Source organism: Penicillium coprophilum (genome assembly GCF_028826855.1).
Source record: "Penicillium coprophilum strain IBT 35676 chromosome Unknown utg000004l_segment0_segment0, whole genome shotgun sequence".
Lineage (NCBI taxonomy): Eukaryota > Fungi > Ascomycota > Eurotiomycetes > Eurotiales > Aspergillaceae > Penicillium > Penicillium coprophilum.
In genome coordinates, this window is record NW_026622723.1 from 3,629,376 (window position 1) to 3,646,209 (window position 16,834).

Here is a 16,834-nt window from a genome sequence, read left to right on the forward strand (position 1 = left end):
TCCATATTGTGCTATTACTATCCTGTTGCGGTACTATTGAGCTATTGTGAACAATTAGGGCACAATGCCCTCACTATCACGACTTACCAAACATATTAGAGTATGCAACCAAATATGAGGTTGTTAGACGGCACCCATTGCAAATACAGACATACTTTGGAAAGTAATAGGGTCATTTTGCATTTTCTTAACTGAGCTTAGCTGCTGCTTATAAACAGGGCCAGCGGTGGTGAAATAGGTACAATAAACAAAAACGAAAAAAAAAGCAATCTGCAAATCAACCCTCCTCCATATAAAGCTTGTAGAGTGTGTTGTGCTCCGCCCCTGAGAGGATGAACTCCATGTCGGCTCGGTGGTATACAGGGTGAGACGAGTCATTGCGACCCCATGCAACAACAGCATTGAGGTCACCCTTGAATCGCTTGGTGAGCTCGAGACAGTACTCACAAAGCATCAGTCCACATCCATGGGTTTCTTCATCACAGTCCACCACATCGGCATGGATATTCACAGGTTGAACTGTCTGGCAAGACCCGGATGCGGGTTCTCGGCATATGCTACACCATTCGTAAATGGGACTTCTGTAAATATTACCGTCCTTCCCATTCTCGGGATCAGACAGCATCTCACTTGCTCTGCGTAGATGTGTTGAAGCAGCAGCCTTCTGTATTTCGTCTTGCGGGGAAAAAGGCGCGGGTAATAGATTCAAAGTGTTGTGGGAGCATTGGATGATTTTGCATCGATTCCATGTACAGGAGACACACATCCGGCTCTGTTCTTTTCCTTCGGCAATATGACCATCCTGAAGCTCAACGATCGTGCCGTTTTCATCCGTCCAAACCTCTGGGTTGCGAGGGCCGAGACCAGTTATCCCATACGCAAAGTTGTTGCACCAGTCGCAAGGGTCATCTGCGAGAAATACTACAGGATGAGCAAGTTCAGTCCAAATTCGATGGATGTTGGCAGACTGTGAAGCAATGGTGTTTGAGACAGTGGCGTGACGGGGTGATTCAATGGAGTCAGAGATATAAATTGGGGAGCCCTGCTTCTTCGGGATGTCGTCGTCCGAGTCAGTGATTTCAATTACCTCCTGCAGCTTCGACCCGTCAATAATGGAGGGCTTTGCGTTACTGAATGGGGGGGCTGAGATGTCCCAAGAATTGATTTCTCTGGGATTTCTCTCTGGAGTCTGGGTCTTTGGTGCATTGATAGCTGAAGAAGTGAGTTGATCACTTCGCTTAGATGTCTCATCGGCGTCGATTTCCGGATTATTGTGTGGTGGGGAGCAACTTGCTGGGAATTCAATCTTGGGAGAATTGACCCTTCCATGAGGCTTAGATTCCTCGGAAATATTGAGCTCGGACGAGCCATTGGGTGGATTGGAGGTTGCAGAAGAATCAATCTTTGGAGAACTGCTTGGCTCACTTGGCTCACTCGTGGAAAGGAATGCATAGGGTGGGTGTCTAGCTGGTCCAGCAACACATTCGAACCCATGATTTCGGCATGAGAGACAAGGTTGGGAATGATCGTAATCAGCAAAGCGATATGAGCAAAGCTCTTTCTTTCGACCTTTGCAAAGCTCACATGATCGCTTCCATTTGGGTGGGGGACTCACAACGCAGAAGACATCATCCACTTCACATGTTGTGCAAGGATAGGAGAACGGATCAGGGTCAGATGCGAGCGAGCACTCCATGCCTAGTTCCTGGCAGGCGGCGCACTCTCTCATCGGAAGAACTTTATCCGCAGCTAGGACATCCCCAGGCAGCTTTGATGCCGAGACCTCAATATTGATTTCATCTTTCTTCTGTGGGGATGCTGACACCGATTCCTTATTGCGACGTCGGAGGCTGTATCGTGAGTTCGGCGTGTCTATATCGGGATTGACCGCCCAGTATCTATCCCAACTGTCGGGCTCACTGTGTTGGGAGAGTGTCGAAGATGGAACATCATCTTCTTCTCGTATGTCTGGGCTGAGTCTAGAACGGAGCGTCGAAGTTGGAGACAAACTCCTGGCCCTTTTCTCGGACCGAGGAGATTGATCATCCTCGTGTAAAAGAGATAGCTTGCGCTTGCTTGGTGTTCGCTTGGTCGAAGGTTTGTAGTCTTCATCTTCGTCGTTGTCATGCCACGATGCAACAGCAGCAGCACGCTTGGAGGCACGCTCTCGCAGGTGATATGGACCAGCAAGGTGTGGCAGTACGTAGAAGTCGCTTGTCCTACGGTTAAATAGCTGCTGAGCTTGGGCGAGCCTTTCAAAAGAGTATGCCATCGCGAATGGCCGGATTGCTACGAGCTGAGGATAAACTGGGGTCAGGTTTGATTAACAAATGCCAGAATCGTGATAGTCGCAAGCAATCAACCCACAGCTTTGTCAGGTCAAATCAACTGGAGACATACGGTCAAGTTTTCAGGTGGCAGTGCGACAACCTCCAATGCTGAACTCAACACATTCAATTGCTGGAGCTGTACAAGTGAAAGTAAATCGGAAGTGAAAATGAGACAACACCCATTCAAATACCCCCTCAGCCCTTAGACAGGAAGACTGAAAAAGTTAATTCGATTAAGGCTGTGGATAAAAGTACTCAAGTCTCAAAGGCAGGAACAATTGGATTGGATTGAATTGAATTGAATTGTATTGATCTCTCAATGGAGAACCACAGAAATAGAAGACAATGGCCTTTAGAACACACAATACAGTGTGGAATACTACTCACAATAGATGATAATTTCTATTCGTATATATCGAGATGCTGTGACGCCAACACAACCTTACCCTGTATCCATTATATCAATTGATCTGAGTTATTCCATTCTTCGTTTTGTATCTCTCCTTTGGTTATATTTATCACATCTGTTGTTTAAGCGTAGATGAGAAAGCCTAGGTAGAATGTCCACCGGTTGGACATGATTTTGGGTAGTATGTCGACATCCATGACACATGCTTCTCTTGTGGCCAAATCTTTTGTTGTAGGACGTCTCTCCTCGCCCTAGTTTCCGAAGAGAAAGTTCAATACTTGAAACTGGTGGCAATCCCTCTCTATTTGATTTGTCAGAGATGATATTCATTGTGTCACTTACCTCGTCATTCCCATAAGGGGGCAGGGGAGGCGGCATTACTCATGAGCATAGCAACACGGGCCTTGGTGAGAAGAAAAAGGTAGTCTGTGCGGGATGTGTGAAGATATCATGGGCGGCGGTCACAATAGTGGACGGTGTGGCATTAGACACCGAGATCTTGGAAGAGTCGCCGGGCAAGGCCATCGTCGAGGCTGGTGAGTGTATAGTATTCTCGCAATCAAGCTTTGTGACATCGATATTCACCTGTGTCTCCTTTTTGGTGTGGTACTTCCTAGCCTGGGGAATAGCGAGGCAACCAACGGTAACACCTATGGCAGCGAGTAGCAAGAATCCAACTCAATACCACTCCACCACTGTCGGGAGTAGCTTCAAAGTATCCCCACATGTCCAGCAGTACCTGTCACGATTTCTGTGTCATCTAATCACAGCAAATGACTGAGAGTAAGGTCACGAAGGGAGATCGAAGCTGGATTCTGCGGAGCTAAAGTTCAAAGAGCTAGAGCTCAAGGTGTGTTGAGCTTCGAGATTCAGCTTTTCCCAGATGGCCAAAACTGGCTTCTGTGTCGACGAGCTCCCGGCCTGCACAGTTTGAGCTTGGATATCGTTGGTTTAGCTCGAAATCCTCACAATAAGATGTCATCAGATGCTGGTAAGAAAACTCTCGTTCAGAGTTGTTCTGGGTTGGAGGGACGGGGTGGGTCGTTTCCCCCTTCTTATTAGGATAAAGAGGATGACGAAAGTTGGAAAGAGGGTAATAATAGATTGTATAGTGGGCATGAATTATAGATCCTAAGGCCAGTGAACATTCTAACACTCCTCTAGAGTAGTTGATAGTTGATGGGTACCCTTTGGATTTATCTGCCGCCGAAGCCCACAAGCAGTACCATGGACGCGGTGACTAAAAATCAGCATAGAATAGGTACGGTTATATACATAATCTAGCAATTCAGAAGCTCAGAATTGATGTGTGATCAATGTTAAGTCGAGGAAGGATGAAAACAAGTCTAGAAGCAATCAGTGTCGTCCATGTGGTTACTGGGAAGAGAATATCGTACCCGTACGTACGTATATAGATATTGTAGATCTAACAAGAAGCAAAGTGAAAGCCTAGAGGTCCGGGACTGGCGTTTCATTTGGATAGAAACCTTCCAAGGTAGAGGTAGAAGCCACCGAAGTCAAAAGCTTTCAAGGTTAACATCTTAATCCCAAACGGTCTTAGTCCCCGTCTCAGTGGGGCTGTCCCGTTTACGGGCGACTACCTAGGTAGGTAAGTCTGCCATCGAACCTAACTCTCTCATTGGGTACTGCCTCACCGCCGCAATCACCGCCCCTCTCTCAGCCAATATCTAGTAATCTCAATTGTAGCTTTTTTTATTTCTCTCTTCATTTACACGGTATAAGTGTAGACAGCCGCTTCTGCGGCCCTATAATATCTTTCTTGAAGGGCTTTTGAGTGGTCTTTTCAGTAGTCTTTTCAATAGCTTTATCGGTGGACTTCCTAGTTTTTCTTAGATATCTTCAAAATAGTTTTCCCCTTTCTAGATATAACTTCTGATATATAGGGTTATAAATCCTATCTTTGATTCTTATAAGATTCTTACAGAATTCTTACAATTTGATACTTTATTTATCAAGCCCTCTATTATAGTAATCCGGGTATCTTAATTTATACCAGGTCTACTCCAGAAACAAGGCAGAATTTAGTTAAATTTAGACATAACCTCTACAAAAAGAGGCATTTCTATAGATGACTAAAATACTGCCAGGCAATATGATCCAATGAGAGAGTTATGTTTCGATGGCATATTTAGTCGCCTGTACCTGTTGGGCGCTTATGCTGTACATACATTAGGTACAACGTTGCTTGATTCGTTAGGAATAATACGTCATGACTTGTATCTAGTGATAGGTGCTTGAAGATACAAATGTATTTATTTGAGTTCATTTGATACTCGTATGGAAACAGTTACACATGTTATGAATGCGAAACCAGGCGTATAACGGAGAAGAAGAAAAAAAACAAAATCCAGTAACGCCTATGATGCAGTCAGTCGCAATATATGAGGCCAAACGGCCGTGTTTGAGCCATAGCCACTGTCCTTGATGCGCCAGGGTATCCAATCATCCGCCGGATATGCAATAATTATAGAAAGAAAAATCCACCCGCCCTCCGAGAAAAAAAAAAGGCAGCGTCGCAATTGTACGCCCCATCCCATGACGACAGAAAAGATCTAACCAAAAGGGTACTTTTGACAGACAAAAGAAAATAGACATCGGCCCCTAGGCCCGGAAATCATACATGCGAACTTGGTAGTCATCACCACCAGTGATGAAACGGGAGTCACTCAGGCCAATGCAATTGACGGCTGCGCTGTGACCTTCATAGGTATCCTGCCCGGTAGGAACACGAGGATCCCAGATCTTGACCATTCGATCCATGCCACCAGACGCAATCCGCAGAGTATCCGCAGAAAGAGCCCAGATACCTTCTAGATGTCCAAAGAAGGTACGAAGGCATCTTCCGGTGCTGGTTTCCCATAATCGGATAGTTGTGTCCACACCGCTGGTGAGAATGTAGCGCGGAGGTTCCACGCGGCCCTGGTCATGGTCAAAAGAGGAGCCGAATGGTGAGTTCTGGAGAGACAGAGACTTGGCCTCGAGAAGAGGGGAAAGCGTGCTCAGGATATTGTCACCATTTTGAGAAGATGTGCTGACGTGGTCGTTCTCGCAGTCGGCGAGGTGATTCTCTAGTTCAATTTCTCGGGGCAAAGCAATAACTTGTTGAACGGCTCCAATGTGGTTATGGAACACTCGAATACACGTCTTGGTGTCCAAGTCCCAAAGGCGCGCGGCACCATCATCGCACGCAGTCAAAACTGTGCGCGAAATAGAGTCGATTTTGACAGCGTTGACTCCCTGTGGATGGGGAAGAACGAAAGTAGACTTGTCCTTGAAGTTCCAAATTTTGACAGTGCGATCGACAGAGGCGGATGCAAGAAGAGTGCAATCAAAGTGGAGGGCGATGACCGCTTCGGCGTGGCCATTGTACTTGGAGATACACTCGCCTGTACGCCAGTTCCAGATCCTGATGCTGCGATCCAGACTTCCCGTGATCAGTTTGGTGTCATCGAACTGGAGACATCGCACTCCAGCCATGTGTCCTCTGAGAGTTCTCAATTCTTCGCCGGTATCTGTGTCCCAGATCTTAACCGTGGCATCATAAGACCCAGTCATCAAGATATTATCCTCGAACTGCAGACACATGACACTGTCTCTGTGTCCCTTGAAGACCTTGACTGAGCAGCGCTTGTGCTTCCAATTCATACCGACAACAAATCGATCCCGATAAACCTCCTTCCACGGACGGTAACGAGTTTTGAAGTAACTCTCGTCCTCTTCAGGAGACTGGGGGGATGATGCACAATGGCGTTTTGCGGCGCCGGAGACTTCGTCATCAGACTCCATCTTGCGTTTGCCACTGTCTGAAGGTTCAACTGTCGAGCAAGGCTCGGCAATTGCAGCATCAGCAGGCCCAGCGGCAGGCTCGTTGTTGCCCCAGTTGGTCGCACGCAATTCAATCTCACGCTTGGCTTCGCGCAGGCGCTTGCGGTCTAAGAGAGGAAGACCCCAGCCACACTTATTGCACTTTCGACGGATATGCTGCTCGCACATCCGGTGCCACACCACATCATCATCGGCGAGGGCTCTCCAGCGGGGAGAGACCTGCGCTGCTCGGCACAAGGAGGCCGTGTCAAGGTAACGGAGGATTTTGAAGGAAAGCTCAGGAGGGAGGGCAGCGAGGAAATCGATCCGGATGAGTTCGCGGACACTTGCGGATATGTAAGATAGCTGGGGGAAACAGCACTGCGCCAAAATTCCCTGGAGCATGAGAGTTCGCTGCTTCGCTGGAGCAGCTGAGAACAACGACCACACATGGGAAATACCCTGCTGGTCACTTTGAGGGAGTAGGTTGAGATCGGATTGCAGCTGAGTCATCGACTGTTCATCGGCTTGGCGTCTGCTGCATTTTGAGTCCGGTTGATGACGATAGCAGTAGCTGGCATTCACTAGATTTTGCTCGGATGGAGTTGATACTTGCGAGCGCAAAGGCGCATACTGTCGTGGCTGATATTTAGCGAGGAAGGGGGCCACATTTTGCCTCGCTAGTTCCTCCAGGGTTTGTGTGGTGTTGTCGGTATTTTTGCGCGGCATAGAGCGGTTGGAGTCGGTGTTCGCACTGACCGTCGAATTTGCGATAACTAGACTCTGCTGTGTGGACGAGGGTTTCGGTGTATCGGCCATGATGACTGTTTCGGTTTTGCGCGGTGTTGAGAAAGGAGGGGGGGAGGGGGAGGGACCGCTCGGGCGAGAGACGGTCGCGACTGATGTGGCACCGAGATAAGAACCGGTCGGTTTGTGAATCTCGGTGTTCTTTTGAGTTGAATCGTTTAGATCAACGAGCACGGGAGAGAATCTCGATCAATGTCGCGATCGGGGTTCTTGGAAGAATTTCCCAGAATAAGAGGCTCAAAAGGGAGGGTGTCAAAAAGCTATACTCGGGCGATATGAGTACCCTGAGAGGAAAATTGAGATAAGAGCGTTATCGAGATTGAACAAGTGGAAGAATCTTGTAGGATAAAGAGAAGGAAAAATTGGGATTAACGGAGTTTTTTAAAGGAGAAGGATTTAAAATCCAGAAAAATTGCACAATCTGGACGTGTCTTCGATATCGCCATCGATGGAGTCCGGGGATTGCGTGACAGCGGCAGAGCGGCACATACGTGATTTGGGCGGTGAGGCTGCACGTGATTATCTTTATTGCGCCATCTCCACGCCGTCGCACATCAATCGATCACTTCCTACGCTTCCGACAGGCTGATTCGCTATCTTTCAGCTTAACCGGGGTGAAACGGGGCTTTCTCTTTTTTGGATGATTGAGACTAGTCCGGCTATCTCACACCGACACCCTTTGGGAGACCCACTGCCCCCAGCTTTGTTGGTTATCATACACCCTACTGCGGTCTATCCAAACCTTCTGTGAACGGCTTGCCGTTGTCTGCAATTGATGTACCGGAATCCGGTCTTGACCGAGACATATGGAACTGAATAATTACTGGTAAGAGGCTGTTTTTCTTTATCGCTTTGTTCACAAGTCATTTCTGGACTGGAGCTCATGCTCTTGATCTGCCCGTGTGGACCCCAGCCCTAGCTTGGTATTATCGTGCCGAGTGCCTGATAACACCTAGCTTCCAGGTTGATGGACGAGCCACTTCCCCCTTCCGGCTCTATCCAAGTTCGCAACACCCTGGTTTGTCCAATATAGGCCTATACTGAAGTGTCCTAGAGTTTCGGTGAAGCGAAAGTGGTGCAAGCACCCTCTTTCCCTCGTAGCTGTGTCAGAATTTGCTCTCGCCCCTGAGAATTCTCTCCCTTAAGCAACCCTGGTCTTTCTTCTTATCCTAGTCCAAATGCGCCATTAACAGGGTTATTAATTGACTCACACAATGGCGTCATCCCAGTCCTCTTCATCGTCTATTCGTCCGCAGGCTGGATTCAATGATGGGGAACAGCAGCCCCTACCTCAAGTTGACACTTTGATCTCGTATTTACTGGGTGCCAAACGTTCACTGTCTTCAATTACTCATGTCTGGCGAGCCAATGAAATAGTCACTGCATCACACACGGCATTGGAGAAAAGTGTTGTCGTGTGCTCCCGGACAGGCTTCTTACGTCGAGGCCTCAATGGACAACTCCGGCTTTTATACGATGTTCGTACAGAGGTCGAACAGATATCATATCGAGGTCGTGATGAGTTTTCAGTGGCACTCAAAAACTTGGATGCTGCCGATGCTCGGCTCAGAAATACGCTAGATCTGCTCCGCGGGACTATCGTTCACACGTCATTCAGACCTGGTGATGAAGAGCAGAAGTCTCTACATGACTTTGTAGACGAGCGAGGTGTTGAAGAACTACATGCCTCTCTAAAAGCTTCTATTGACCGCACTAACACGGCGCGCGCTGAATTGGACACGTCCAATCGTGAATTTGATGACGAACTTCAAGCCACCAGACAGTCGCTTCGTCACTACCACACAGCCACCAAGTTGGCGTCATCCCGATTATCAATCACATCTTCCTCGTCATCTGCGTCCGATTCCGGCCTTCTCACTTTGGCGTTTATGCCGGGTCAGATCCAATCACTGGAGGCCCATGCTCAAGAAATGGCCATTCTATTGGAAGCACTGGTTCGGCATTTCGATCTCTGTGTTACCGCTGTGAAGCATACAGATGGCGGAGGAGCACTTGCGCGATCTATCACGGGTGATATGTCAACTGGTGTTGATGGCAGCAATGATGGAATGCCAAATATAGGGGCAGAGATCAACGCCAATTTGAATGCACCTCTTGACCCGATGACTGACGCCGAGTATCAGGAGATGGTGGCTGTCTTGATCAAAGATGCTCCCGAGGCTGATGATGTTGTTATGGAGATTCAAGATCGCATTAATGAAATGGAATCCGTATTTGAACAAGTGCAAGCTCAGCGAGATGCTCTGCTGTCCATTTACAAGGCAACGATCGAAGTTCACAGCCACCTATCCTCTCTTGCCTCCTCTCGCTTACCCCGTTACATATCTCAGGCACATAATTTCACGCGCGTGTGGCTCGAAGAAAATGACCGCATCAACTCCGGCCTCGCGGAGCTCACTGATCTACACTCCCTGTACGACGGATTTCTGAATGCTTACGACAGCCTGCTGCTGGAAGTAGCACGTCGACGTCATGTTCGTCAACGTGTAGAAAAGGTGCTCCGAGATACTCGGCACAAGCTGGACCAGCTATACGATGAAGATGCTTCTGCTCGTGATACTTTCCGTGTTGAACAGGGAGATTTTCTTCCTTCTGACATATGGCCTGGGGTTGGCTTAGCACCAATGCAAGTGCAGTTCTTACGCCTCTCAGGCGGCCACCTGGATAATGATCCTGTGACGCAGAAGGCTTCGGAGGAACCTGGTGTATCTGAGTATACAGGGACTACCGAGGCAGGAGTATCAGATGGAAGCTCGGAAGGAGAACAAATCCCTGACCTGCCGAGAGGCCTTGTTGAGGAAGCTTATGCACGGGTCAAGGCACGAAGCCAGGTCGTGCTCCAAATGCAATCCCCATGATCTCCCCTAATATACCTGACGGCAGCAGCTCGTTGCTTTCATCTAATGCATATCTTCATCCGATTGCTGTCCGAGCGTTGTACCGTCCCCTTTGACCTCCTCGGCCTCGCTCTGATCTTTCCACTACATTTTGTAGCTAAGATGGAAATTGGATATACGGCACATCAATACCGCTGCTAACTAGTACATCATGACCATATTATCATTTTGACTTAAATGATGAAGGCACAATAGGTCTGACCTTTCGTCATACTCATCCTCATGTTCCCTGCTCGATGCTCATTTACCAGATGCATACTCTTGCCCTGTTTGCGGGATGTAAGCACTGCTTTGACACCAGTGAGGGATCTATGGTGAGAGGACGGATTGGAGTGACGTCCAAAGAGAGCTCTGATAAGTTTTTACCTTGATTTTATTTTTCGAATTGGCTGTGAATATCCTCCATATACTATGAGTAGTCTACTCCCAAGTGAGAATTCTTGGTTCAGTGTTGAGGAGCTTGCATCATATATTTATTTATGTTTCCCATTTCTATCAAGTGTAGACCAAGGTATCAAATGCCCAATGCTCCATCCATATATGCATTTCATCATCAAATCATGCCAAGCGGTAGATTGACACAGTGCAAAAATTCGCAACTCGTGCACATGCAAAGAAAGATAAGGTCAGAAAAATACCCGAGCTTATTTCTTCTTTCTGCTAGAACCAGAAACGAGCTTTTTCTTCAGGTGCTTCGGCATCTTGTTCGCCCGCTGCTCACGCTTCTCCTCCTTCACCTTTGCTTTGTGGTCGCGCTTGGAGTCTTTGTCTTCGAACCGCTTGCCTCGAGGCGGCTTCGGCGCGAACGGGTCTATTTCTTCCTCGTCTGAGTCAGATCCTGAGACGGAAACACCGCCGCTTGCGTCAGATTCAACGTCTTCCTCGACGGCATCGGTGGCAGTGGCCTTCTTTTTGTCGCCGGCCAAGAGGTCTCCATAAACAAGGTCAGCACCTTGGCCATCACGAATGCGTTCGGCGTCGCGCTCGACATCGTACACCTGCTCTAGTGTCTGGGGAATATATTGTTGGCGGAAGACAGCAGTATCGACATCCTCAGCTTCCTGCTGCTCATCATCACCCTCCTCGCGGGCAGCAAGGAGCTTTTCGATGGCACTCGTCATCTCTTCGTTGCCAGCGGTCCCATCAACTGGTCCCTCTGGGGAGATAATGAACTGGTACACAGTCCGCTCGGGAAGAGTCAAAATGTTCTTCCGGCGGAAGAAGTCGCTGACGTTCTTGATATCCATGCGCAGGAATTCCAGACTGCGGGGGTGATCGTGCTCAACACTTTGACTAACATCGATGATATACAGGCGTTCTTTGTGGTACAAAATGTTGTACTCGCTCAGATCAGCGTGAACTAGACGGCAGGTCTGATACATAACGCGCATATACCCCAATAATTCGATATACAGTGCGCGCCAACGAGTCTCCGGTTCAGGAATATTGAAGTCCACATCCTTGAGGCGCGGTGCGCCTAGACCCTTTGAGCTACCAATGAATCCCATGACAAGTACATGTAGACGAAGGAAGATAGGCTCGGGGCAGGGAATACCCGCAGCATAGATTCTTCGCAGGTTTCGCATCTCCTTCTCGGCCCAAAGTTTGACCATGGCGCGGTTGTTGCTCTTGTTGTATCCCTGACGGAATCGGAACTCTCCAGTCACGTACTTATCACGATCCTTAAATACCAAAATACTTGTCTTGTAGACCTTGATCGCACGGTGTAGTGGGGCAGCATCCTCGTCTTCCTGCGAGATGGACATGGCATGGTAGACGTTTGCTTCCTTTCCGGTCGACAAACATCCGTGGATTTCTGAGACGAGACCTCGGTTGATCATCTGTAGTAGAAGCATCCTCGTACGGGGATCCAACACTTGTTCCGATGTGGCTCGGTCCGCCTTGTCTCCATGCTTGTTGCTGTGGCCCGAAATGCCGGCCTGTTGGTCATCTAGCTTGATCTTTGCGGCATGGCGAGTAAGAGACTTGACCTGGTCATCGACAGACGCAGAGGTATTCACTGTAGGCTTCTGTGTGTTCGTCTTGGGGTATGTCCATCTCGGCACGTTGGAGTCGCTAGCGAGGTCGTTGATTCTGCGTTGGCGATTGTATGCTTTGGTAAGATCAGAATTATCAGAAGACAGAATATCTTCACGATCCAATTCGTCGTCGAAAATGTCGTCGTAGTAATCGTCTTCCTCATACTCTTCCTCGTGCTCATCGGGAAGATCTTGCCCCGCCTCGGCGGAGTCTGCAGTATCAGGGTTCACGTAGCCTTCGTTGGGCACGTAGGTATGCGATGGCGCGAGGCCATCGGCAATACCAGTTGCCTGGGCGGTATTCTCAATCGAAGCCATTCTGGATCTTCAATGTTGAGAATTGAGAGAGTTGAATATGTCCGCCGGTCCCCAAGGGGTTTTTTTTTTCTGTGGCCCAAATTAGTGTCACCGCCCGGCAGAACCCCGCGCCCAACGAGACGCGCGAATTTCGTTCCTCGCGTAGTCAGTTTCCAAGGTTTTGCAACACAATCACAATACCCATCGGCCTTTGTCTGTTCATTGGTAGAGAGGTCTGCTAGCTGTGATTCTTGCAGAAGATTCTTTTCTTAGTTCATTCCTGCGCCAGGCGCGTTATGCGGAGGATTCTCTGATTGATCATCGCGTCGCGCGTTTCTTCTCAAGATGTATGTCAAGCAGATCATCATTCAAGGCTTCAAGAGGTATATTCCACACTCAAACGCGATATTTATGGTCCTTATATTGCTTATGCTGACATCGCATGAATTTCAGCTATAAAGATCAAACGGTCATTGAGCCATTCTCCCCCAAACACAACGTCATTGTCGGCCGCAATGGTTCCGGGAAGAGTAACTTCTTTGCGGCCATTCGCTTCGTCCTCAGCGATGCCTACACTCATCTCGGCAGAGAGGAACGCCAAGCACTTTTGCACGTATGTACTTTGTCATCACTCAAAGTATACTTAGATTGACCCCAAGCAGGAAGGTTCCGGTTCGGCTGTAATGTCCGCCTACGTCGAGATCATATTCGACAACTCCGACGATCGATTCCCGACAGGCAAGCCCGAGGTTGTCCTGCGTCGTACTATCGGTATTAAGAAAGACGAATACACTCTCGACCGCAAGAATGCAACCAAGAATGATGTTATGAACCTGCTCGAGTCGGCTGGTTTCTCTCGGTCCAACCCTTACTACATCGTGCCCCAAGGCCGAGTCACAGCGCTGACCAACATGAAAGACTCCGAGCGCCTGGTTCTTCTTAAGGAGGTCGCCGGCACCCAGGTTTACGAAGCTCGTCGTTCGGAATCTTTGAAAATCATGAATGAGACCAACAGTAAGCGCGCCAAGATTGACGAACTCCTCGACTATATCAACGAACGCCTTGCCGAGCTCGAAGAAGAAAAGGACGAGCTTCGGAGCTATCAGGAGAAAGACAAGGAGCGCCGCTGTCTAGAGTACACAATCTACTCCCTCGAACAACAGGAGATCGGTAAGGTCCTTAATGAAATTGAAGAGCGACGGCAGAACGGCGTAGAGGATGCCGACAATAACCGTGACCAATTCGTTGAAGGCGAGAAAGCGATGGCTCAAATTGGGGCTGAGATCGCTGAGTGTCGGCAACAGATTGAGTTCCTCAAAGTTGACAAGGCTCAACTGGAGGATGAACGGCGTGAAGCATCCAAGATTCTGGCTCAAACTGAACTGCAGGCCAAGTCTCTTTCTGATAACCAGGTTGCCGCACAGGCACTGAAATCTCGTTACGACTCCGACCTCACCTCTGTTCAGACCGCTATTCGTGATCGTGAAATCGAACATCGGGAAATTCTCCCTCGGTTCAATGCCTTGAAGGATCAAGAAGACACGGTCAAATCACAGTTGACAGATGCCGAGACTTCGCGCCAGCGTCTTTATGCTAAGCAGGGTCGAAACTCGCGGTTCAAGAACAAATCTGAGCGTGACAAGTGGCTGAACATGGAAATCCGCGAGAGCCATACTTCTATCAGTACTGTCCAGGGTGTGATTTCTCAGACACAAGAAGATATCCAAGATCTAGAAGGCGAGATTGCCGCTTTGGAGCCGGAAACCGAACGCTTGCGCCAACAAATTGATGGACGCGGTGACACAATTCATTCCGTGGATCGACAAGTCCAAGATGCCAAGGATGAAAGAGACCGACTCATGGACCAAAGAAAGTAAGCTTTCCTGAATGACTGATTGGCTCGAATCACATATTAATGTTTCCGCAGGGAACTCTGGAGAGAAGAAGCAAAACTTGACTCCGTGCTTTCGAATGCATCACAAGAGGTGGACCGTGCCGAGCGCAATCTCTCGCAGATGATGGATAACAACACCAGTCGCGGAACTGCCGCAGTACGCCGAATCAAGCGCCAGCATAATCTTGAAGGAGTCTACGGTACTCTTGCTGAGCTTTTCGATGTCAATGATAGATATCGCACCGCTGTCGAAGTCACTGCCGGCCAGAGTTTATTCCACTACGTTGTTGACACCGACGAAACAGCTACAACCGTTCTCGAGATTCTACAAAAGGAAAAGGCCGGTCGTGTGACGTTCATGCCTCTAAATAGACTTCGCTCTAGGCCGATGAACATGCCTCGTGCTAGCGACACAATACCAATGATCGAGAAGTTGCAGTATGACCCGGCATATGAAAGAGCCTTCCAGCACGTGTTCGGCAAGACTATCATATGCCCCAACCTGCAGGTTGCGTCACAGTACGCGCGAAGCCATGGTGTCAATGCTATCACTCCAGAGGGTGATCGATCAGACAAGCGTGGTGCTTTAACTGGTGGATACCACGACTCCCGTCAGTCGCGATTGGACGCTGTCAAGAGTCTAGCCAAGTGGCGGGACGAGTATGAGATCAAGAGAAATCGCGGCACGGAAATCCGCAAAGAGTTGGAAAAACTCGACCAGATGATCACAAAGGCTGTTGGTGAATTGCAAAAGCTTGAGCAACAGAGACATCAGGTCCAAAACAGCAGCGGACCATTACGACATGAGTTGAGGGCAAAGCGTGACCTCCTTCAAAACAAGAACGATACTCTTGATGCCAAGCGACGCGCTCTTCGAAATGTTGAGTCTAACCTTGCAGCACTGAACGACCAAGTCAATGCGTTCCAAATCGAACTGTCATCGCCTTTCCAGAAAGCTCTCACCAGCGAAGAGGAAACCCGACTAGAAACATTAAGCAGCACAGTACAAGATCTGCGCCGTCAATACCAAGAGCTTTCGGGTCAGCGCAGCGAGCTCGAGGCCCGCAAGTCGGTGCTAGAAGTTGAGCTTCGAGAGAACCTCAATCCTCGCCTTGATCAATTACTTAACAGGGACATTGACATCGCCGACGAGGAAGTTCAGGGCAACCTGAAAGAGACACAGCGTGAAGTGAAGCGTATCGGCCAGGCATTGGAGAAGCTCAATGCACGACTGAAGGAGGTTGATACCTCAATTGAGGAAGGCAATACTCGCGTGATGGATCTGCAACAGCGTAATGCGGAGACTCGACGGGAAATTGAAGAGCTCGCTCGATCTATCGAAAAGCATCAGCGCCGTATGGAGAAGAGCATGCAAAAGAAGGCAGCACTTACTAAGCAGGGAGCTGAGTGTGCGGCCAACATTCGTTCCCTCGGTGTTCTTCCGGATGAAGCTTTCACCAAGTACCAAAACACTGACTCCAACACAGTCGTCAAGAAGCTCCACAAAACCAATGAGGCTCTCAAGAAATATTCGCATGTCAACAAGAAGGCGTTTGAACAGTATAACAGTTTCACCAAGCAGCGTGAAACTCTTACCACACGTCGTTCCGAGCTGGATGCATCCCAGAAGTCCATTGATGACCTCATCTCTGTTCTTGACCAGCGCAAGGATGAGGCCATTGAACGAACCTTCAAGCAGGTCTCACGAGAGTTCCACAACGTGTTCGAGAAACTTGTTCCCGCCGGTCGTGGTCGTCTTATCATTCAAAGGAAGACTGACCGTGCTACACGACTTGATGACGATGTTGACTCAGATGACGAGGAAGCTAGGCAGAGCGTCGAAAACTACGTTGGTGTCGGCATCAGTGTGAGCTTCAATAGCAAGCACGACGATCAACAACGTATTCAGCAGCTGAGTGGTGGACAAAAGAGTAAGCATTTCCAGTCTGACTCTGTATTTGCTTGTAGTTGCTAACTAAGTTGCTATAGGTCTTTGCGCTCTCGCACTGGTTTTCGCCATCCAGGCTTGCGACCCCGCGCCATTCTATCTATTCGATGAGATCGATGCCAACCTAGATGCTCAGTACCGAACAGCCGTTGCACAGATGCTCAAGTCCATCTCGGATTCGACCAACGGACAATTTATCTGCACTACCTTCCGACCTGAAATGTTGCATGTCGCGGAGAAGTGCTATGGTGTGAGCTTCAGGCAAAAGGCCAGTACTATCGATGTTGTCTCACGTGAAGAAGCTCTCAAGTTCGTGGAGGAGCAGAAGACCTGATCGTCATATTGCCTAAGCGTGCTGTTTGTATAT

The 16,834-nt window shown here is 48.7% G+C and overlaps 5 protein-coding genes across 5 annotated transcripts; 2 read left to right on the forward strand and 3 right to left on the reverse strand.

The window, feature by feature from the left end:
- Window positions 1–277: 277 nt before the first annotated feature.
- On the reverse strand, window positions 278–2,272 carry N7500_005823 (putative C6 finger domain protein; the record flags this gene model as incomplete). Its single annotated transcript, XM_056676967.1, has 1 exon — window positions 278–2,272. The coding sequence occupies one exon, from the start codon at window positions 2,270–2,272 to the stop codon at window positions 278–280; it is 1,995 nt and encodes a 664-aa protein (XP_056531967.1).
- A 3,089-nt stretch (window positions 2,273–5,361) lies between these two features.
- N7500_005824 (F-box/WD repeat-containing protein) lies at window positions 5,362–7,383 on the reverse strand (the record flags this gene model as incomplete). Its single annotated transcript, XM_056676968.1, has 1 exon — window positions 5,362–7,383. The coding sequence occupies one exon, from the start codon at window positions 7,381–7,383 to the stop codon at window positions 5,362–5,364; it is 2,022 nt and encodes a 673-aa protein (XP_056531968.1).
- A 1,202-nt stretch (window positions 7,384–8,585) lies between these two features.
- On the forward strand, window positions 8,586–10,250 carry N7500_005825 (autophagy-related protein 17; the record flags this gene model as incomplete). The annotated part of the gene is made up of 1 exon (XM_056676969.1): window positions 8,586–10,250. One exon carries the CDS (start codon window positions 8,586–8,588, stop codon window positions 10,248–10,250), a length of 1,665 nt encoding a protein of 554 aa, XP_056531969.1.
- A 683-nt stretch (window positions 10,251–10,933) lies between these two features.
- On the reverse strand, window positions 10,934–12,646 carry N7500_005826 (serine/threonine-protein kinase RIO1; the record flags this gene model as incomplete). Its single annotated transcript, XM_056676970.1, has 1 exon — window positions 10,934–12,646. One exon carries the CDS (start codon window positions 12,644–12,646, stop codon window positions 10,934–10,936), a length of 1,713 nt encoding a protein of 570 aa, XP_056531970.1.
- A 324-nt stretch (window positions 12,647–12,970) lies between these two features.
- On the forward strand, window positions 12,971–16,801 carry N7500_005827 (chromosome segregation protein SMC; the record flags this gene model as incomplete). The annotated part of the gene is made up of 5 exons (XM_056676971.1): window positions 12,971–13,008; window positions 13,079–13,238; window positions 13,288–14,498; window positions 14,553–16,450; window positions 16,509–16,801. 5 exons carry the CDS (start codon window positions 12,971–12,973, stop codon window positions 16,799–16,801), a joined length of 3,600 nt encoding a protein of 1,199 aa, XP_056531971.1.
- Window positions 16,802–16,834: the final 33 nt, after the last annotated feature.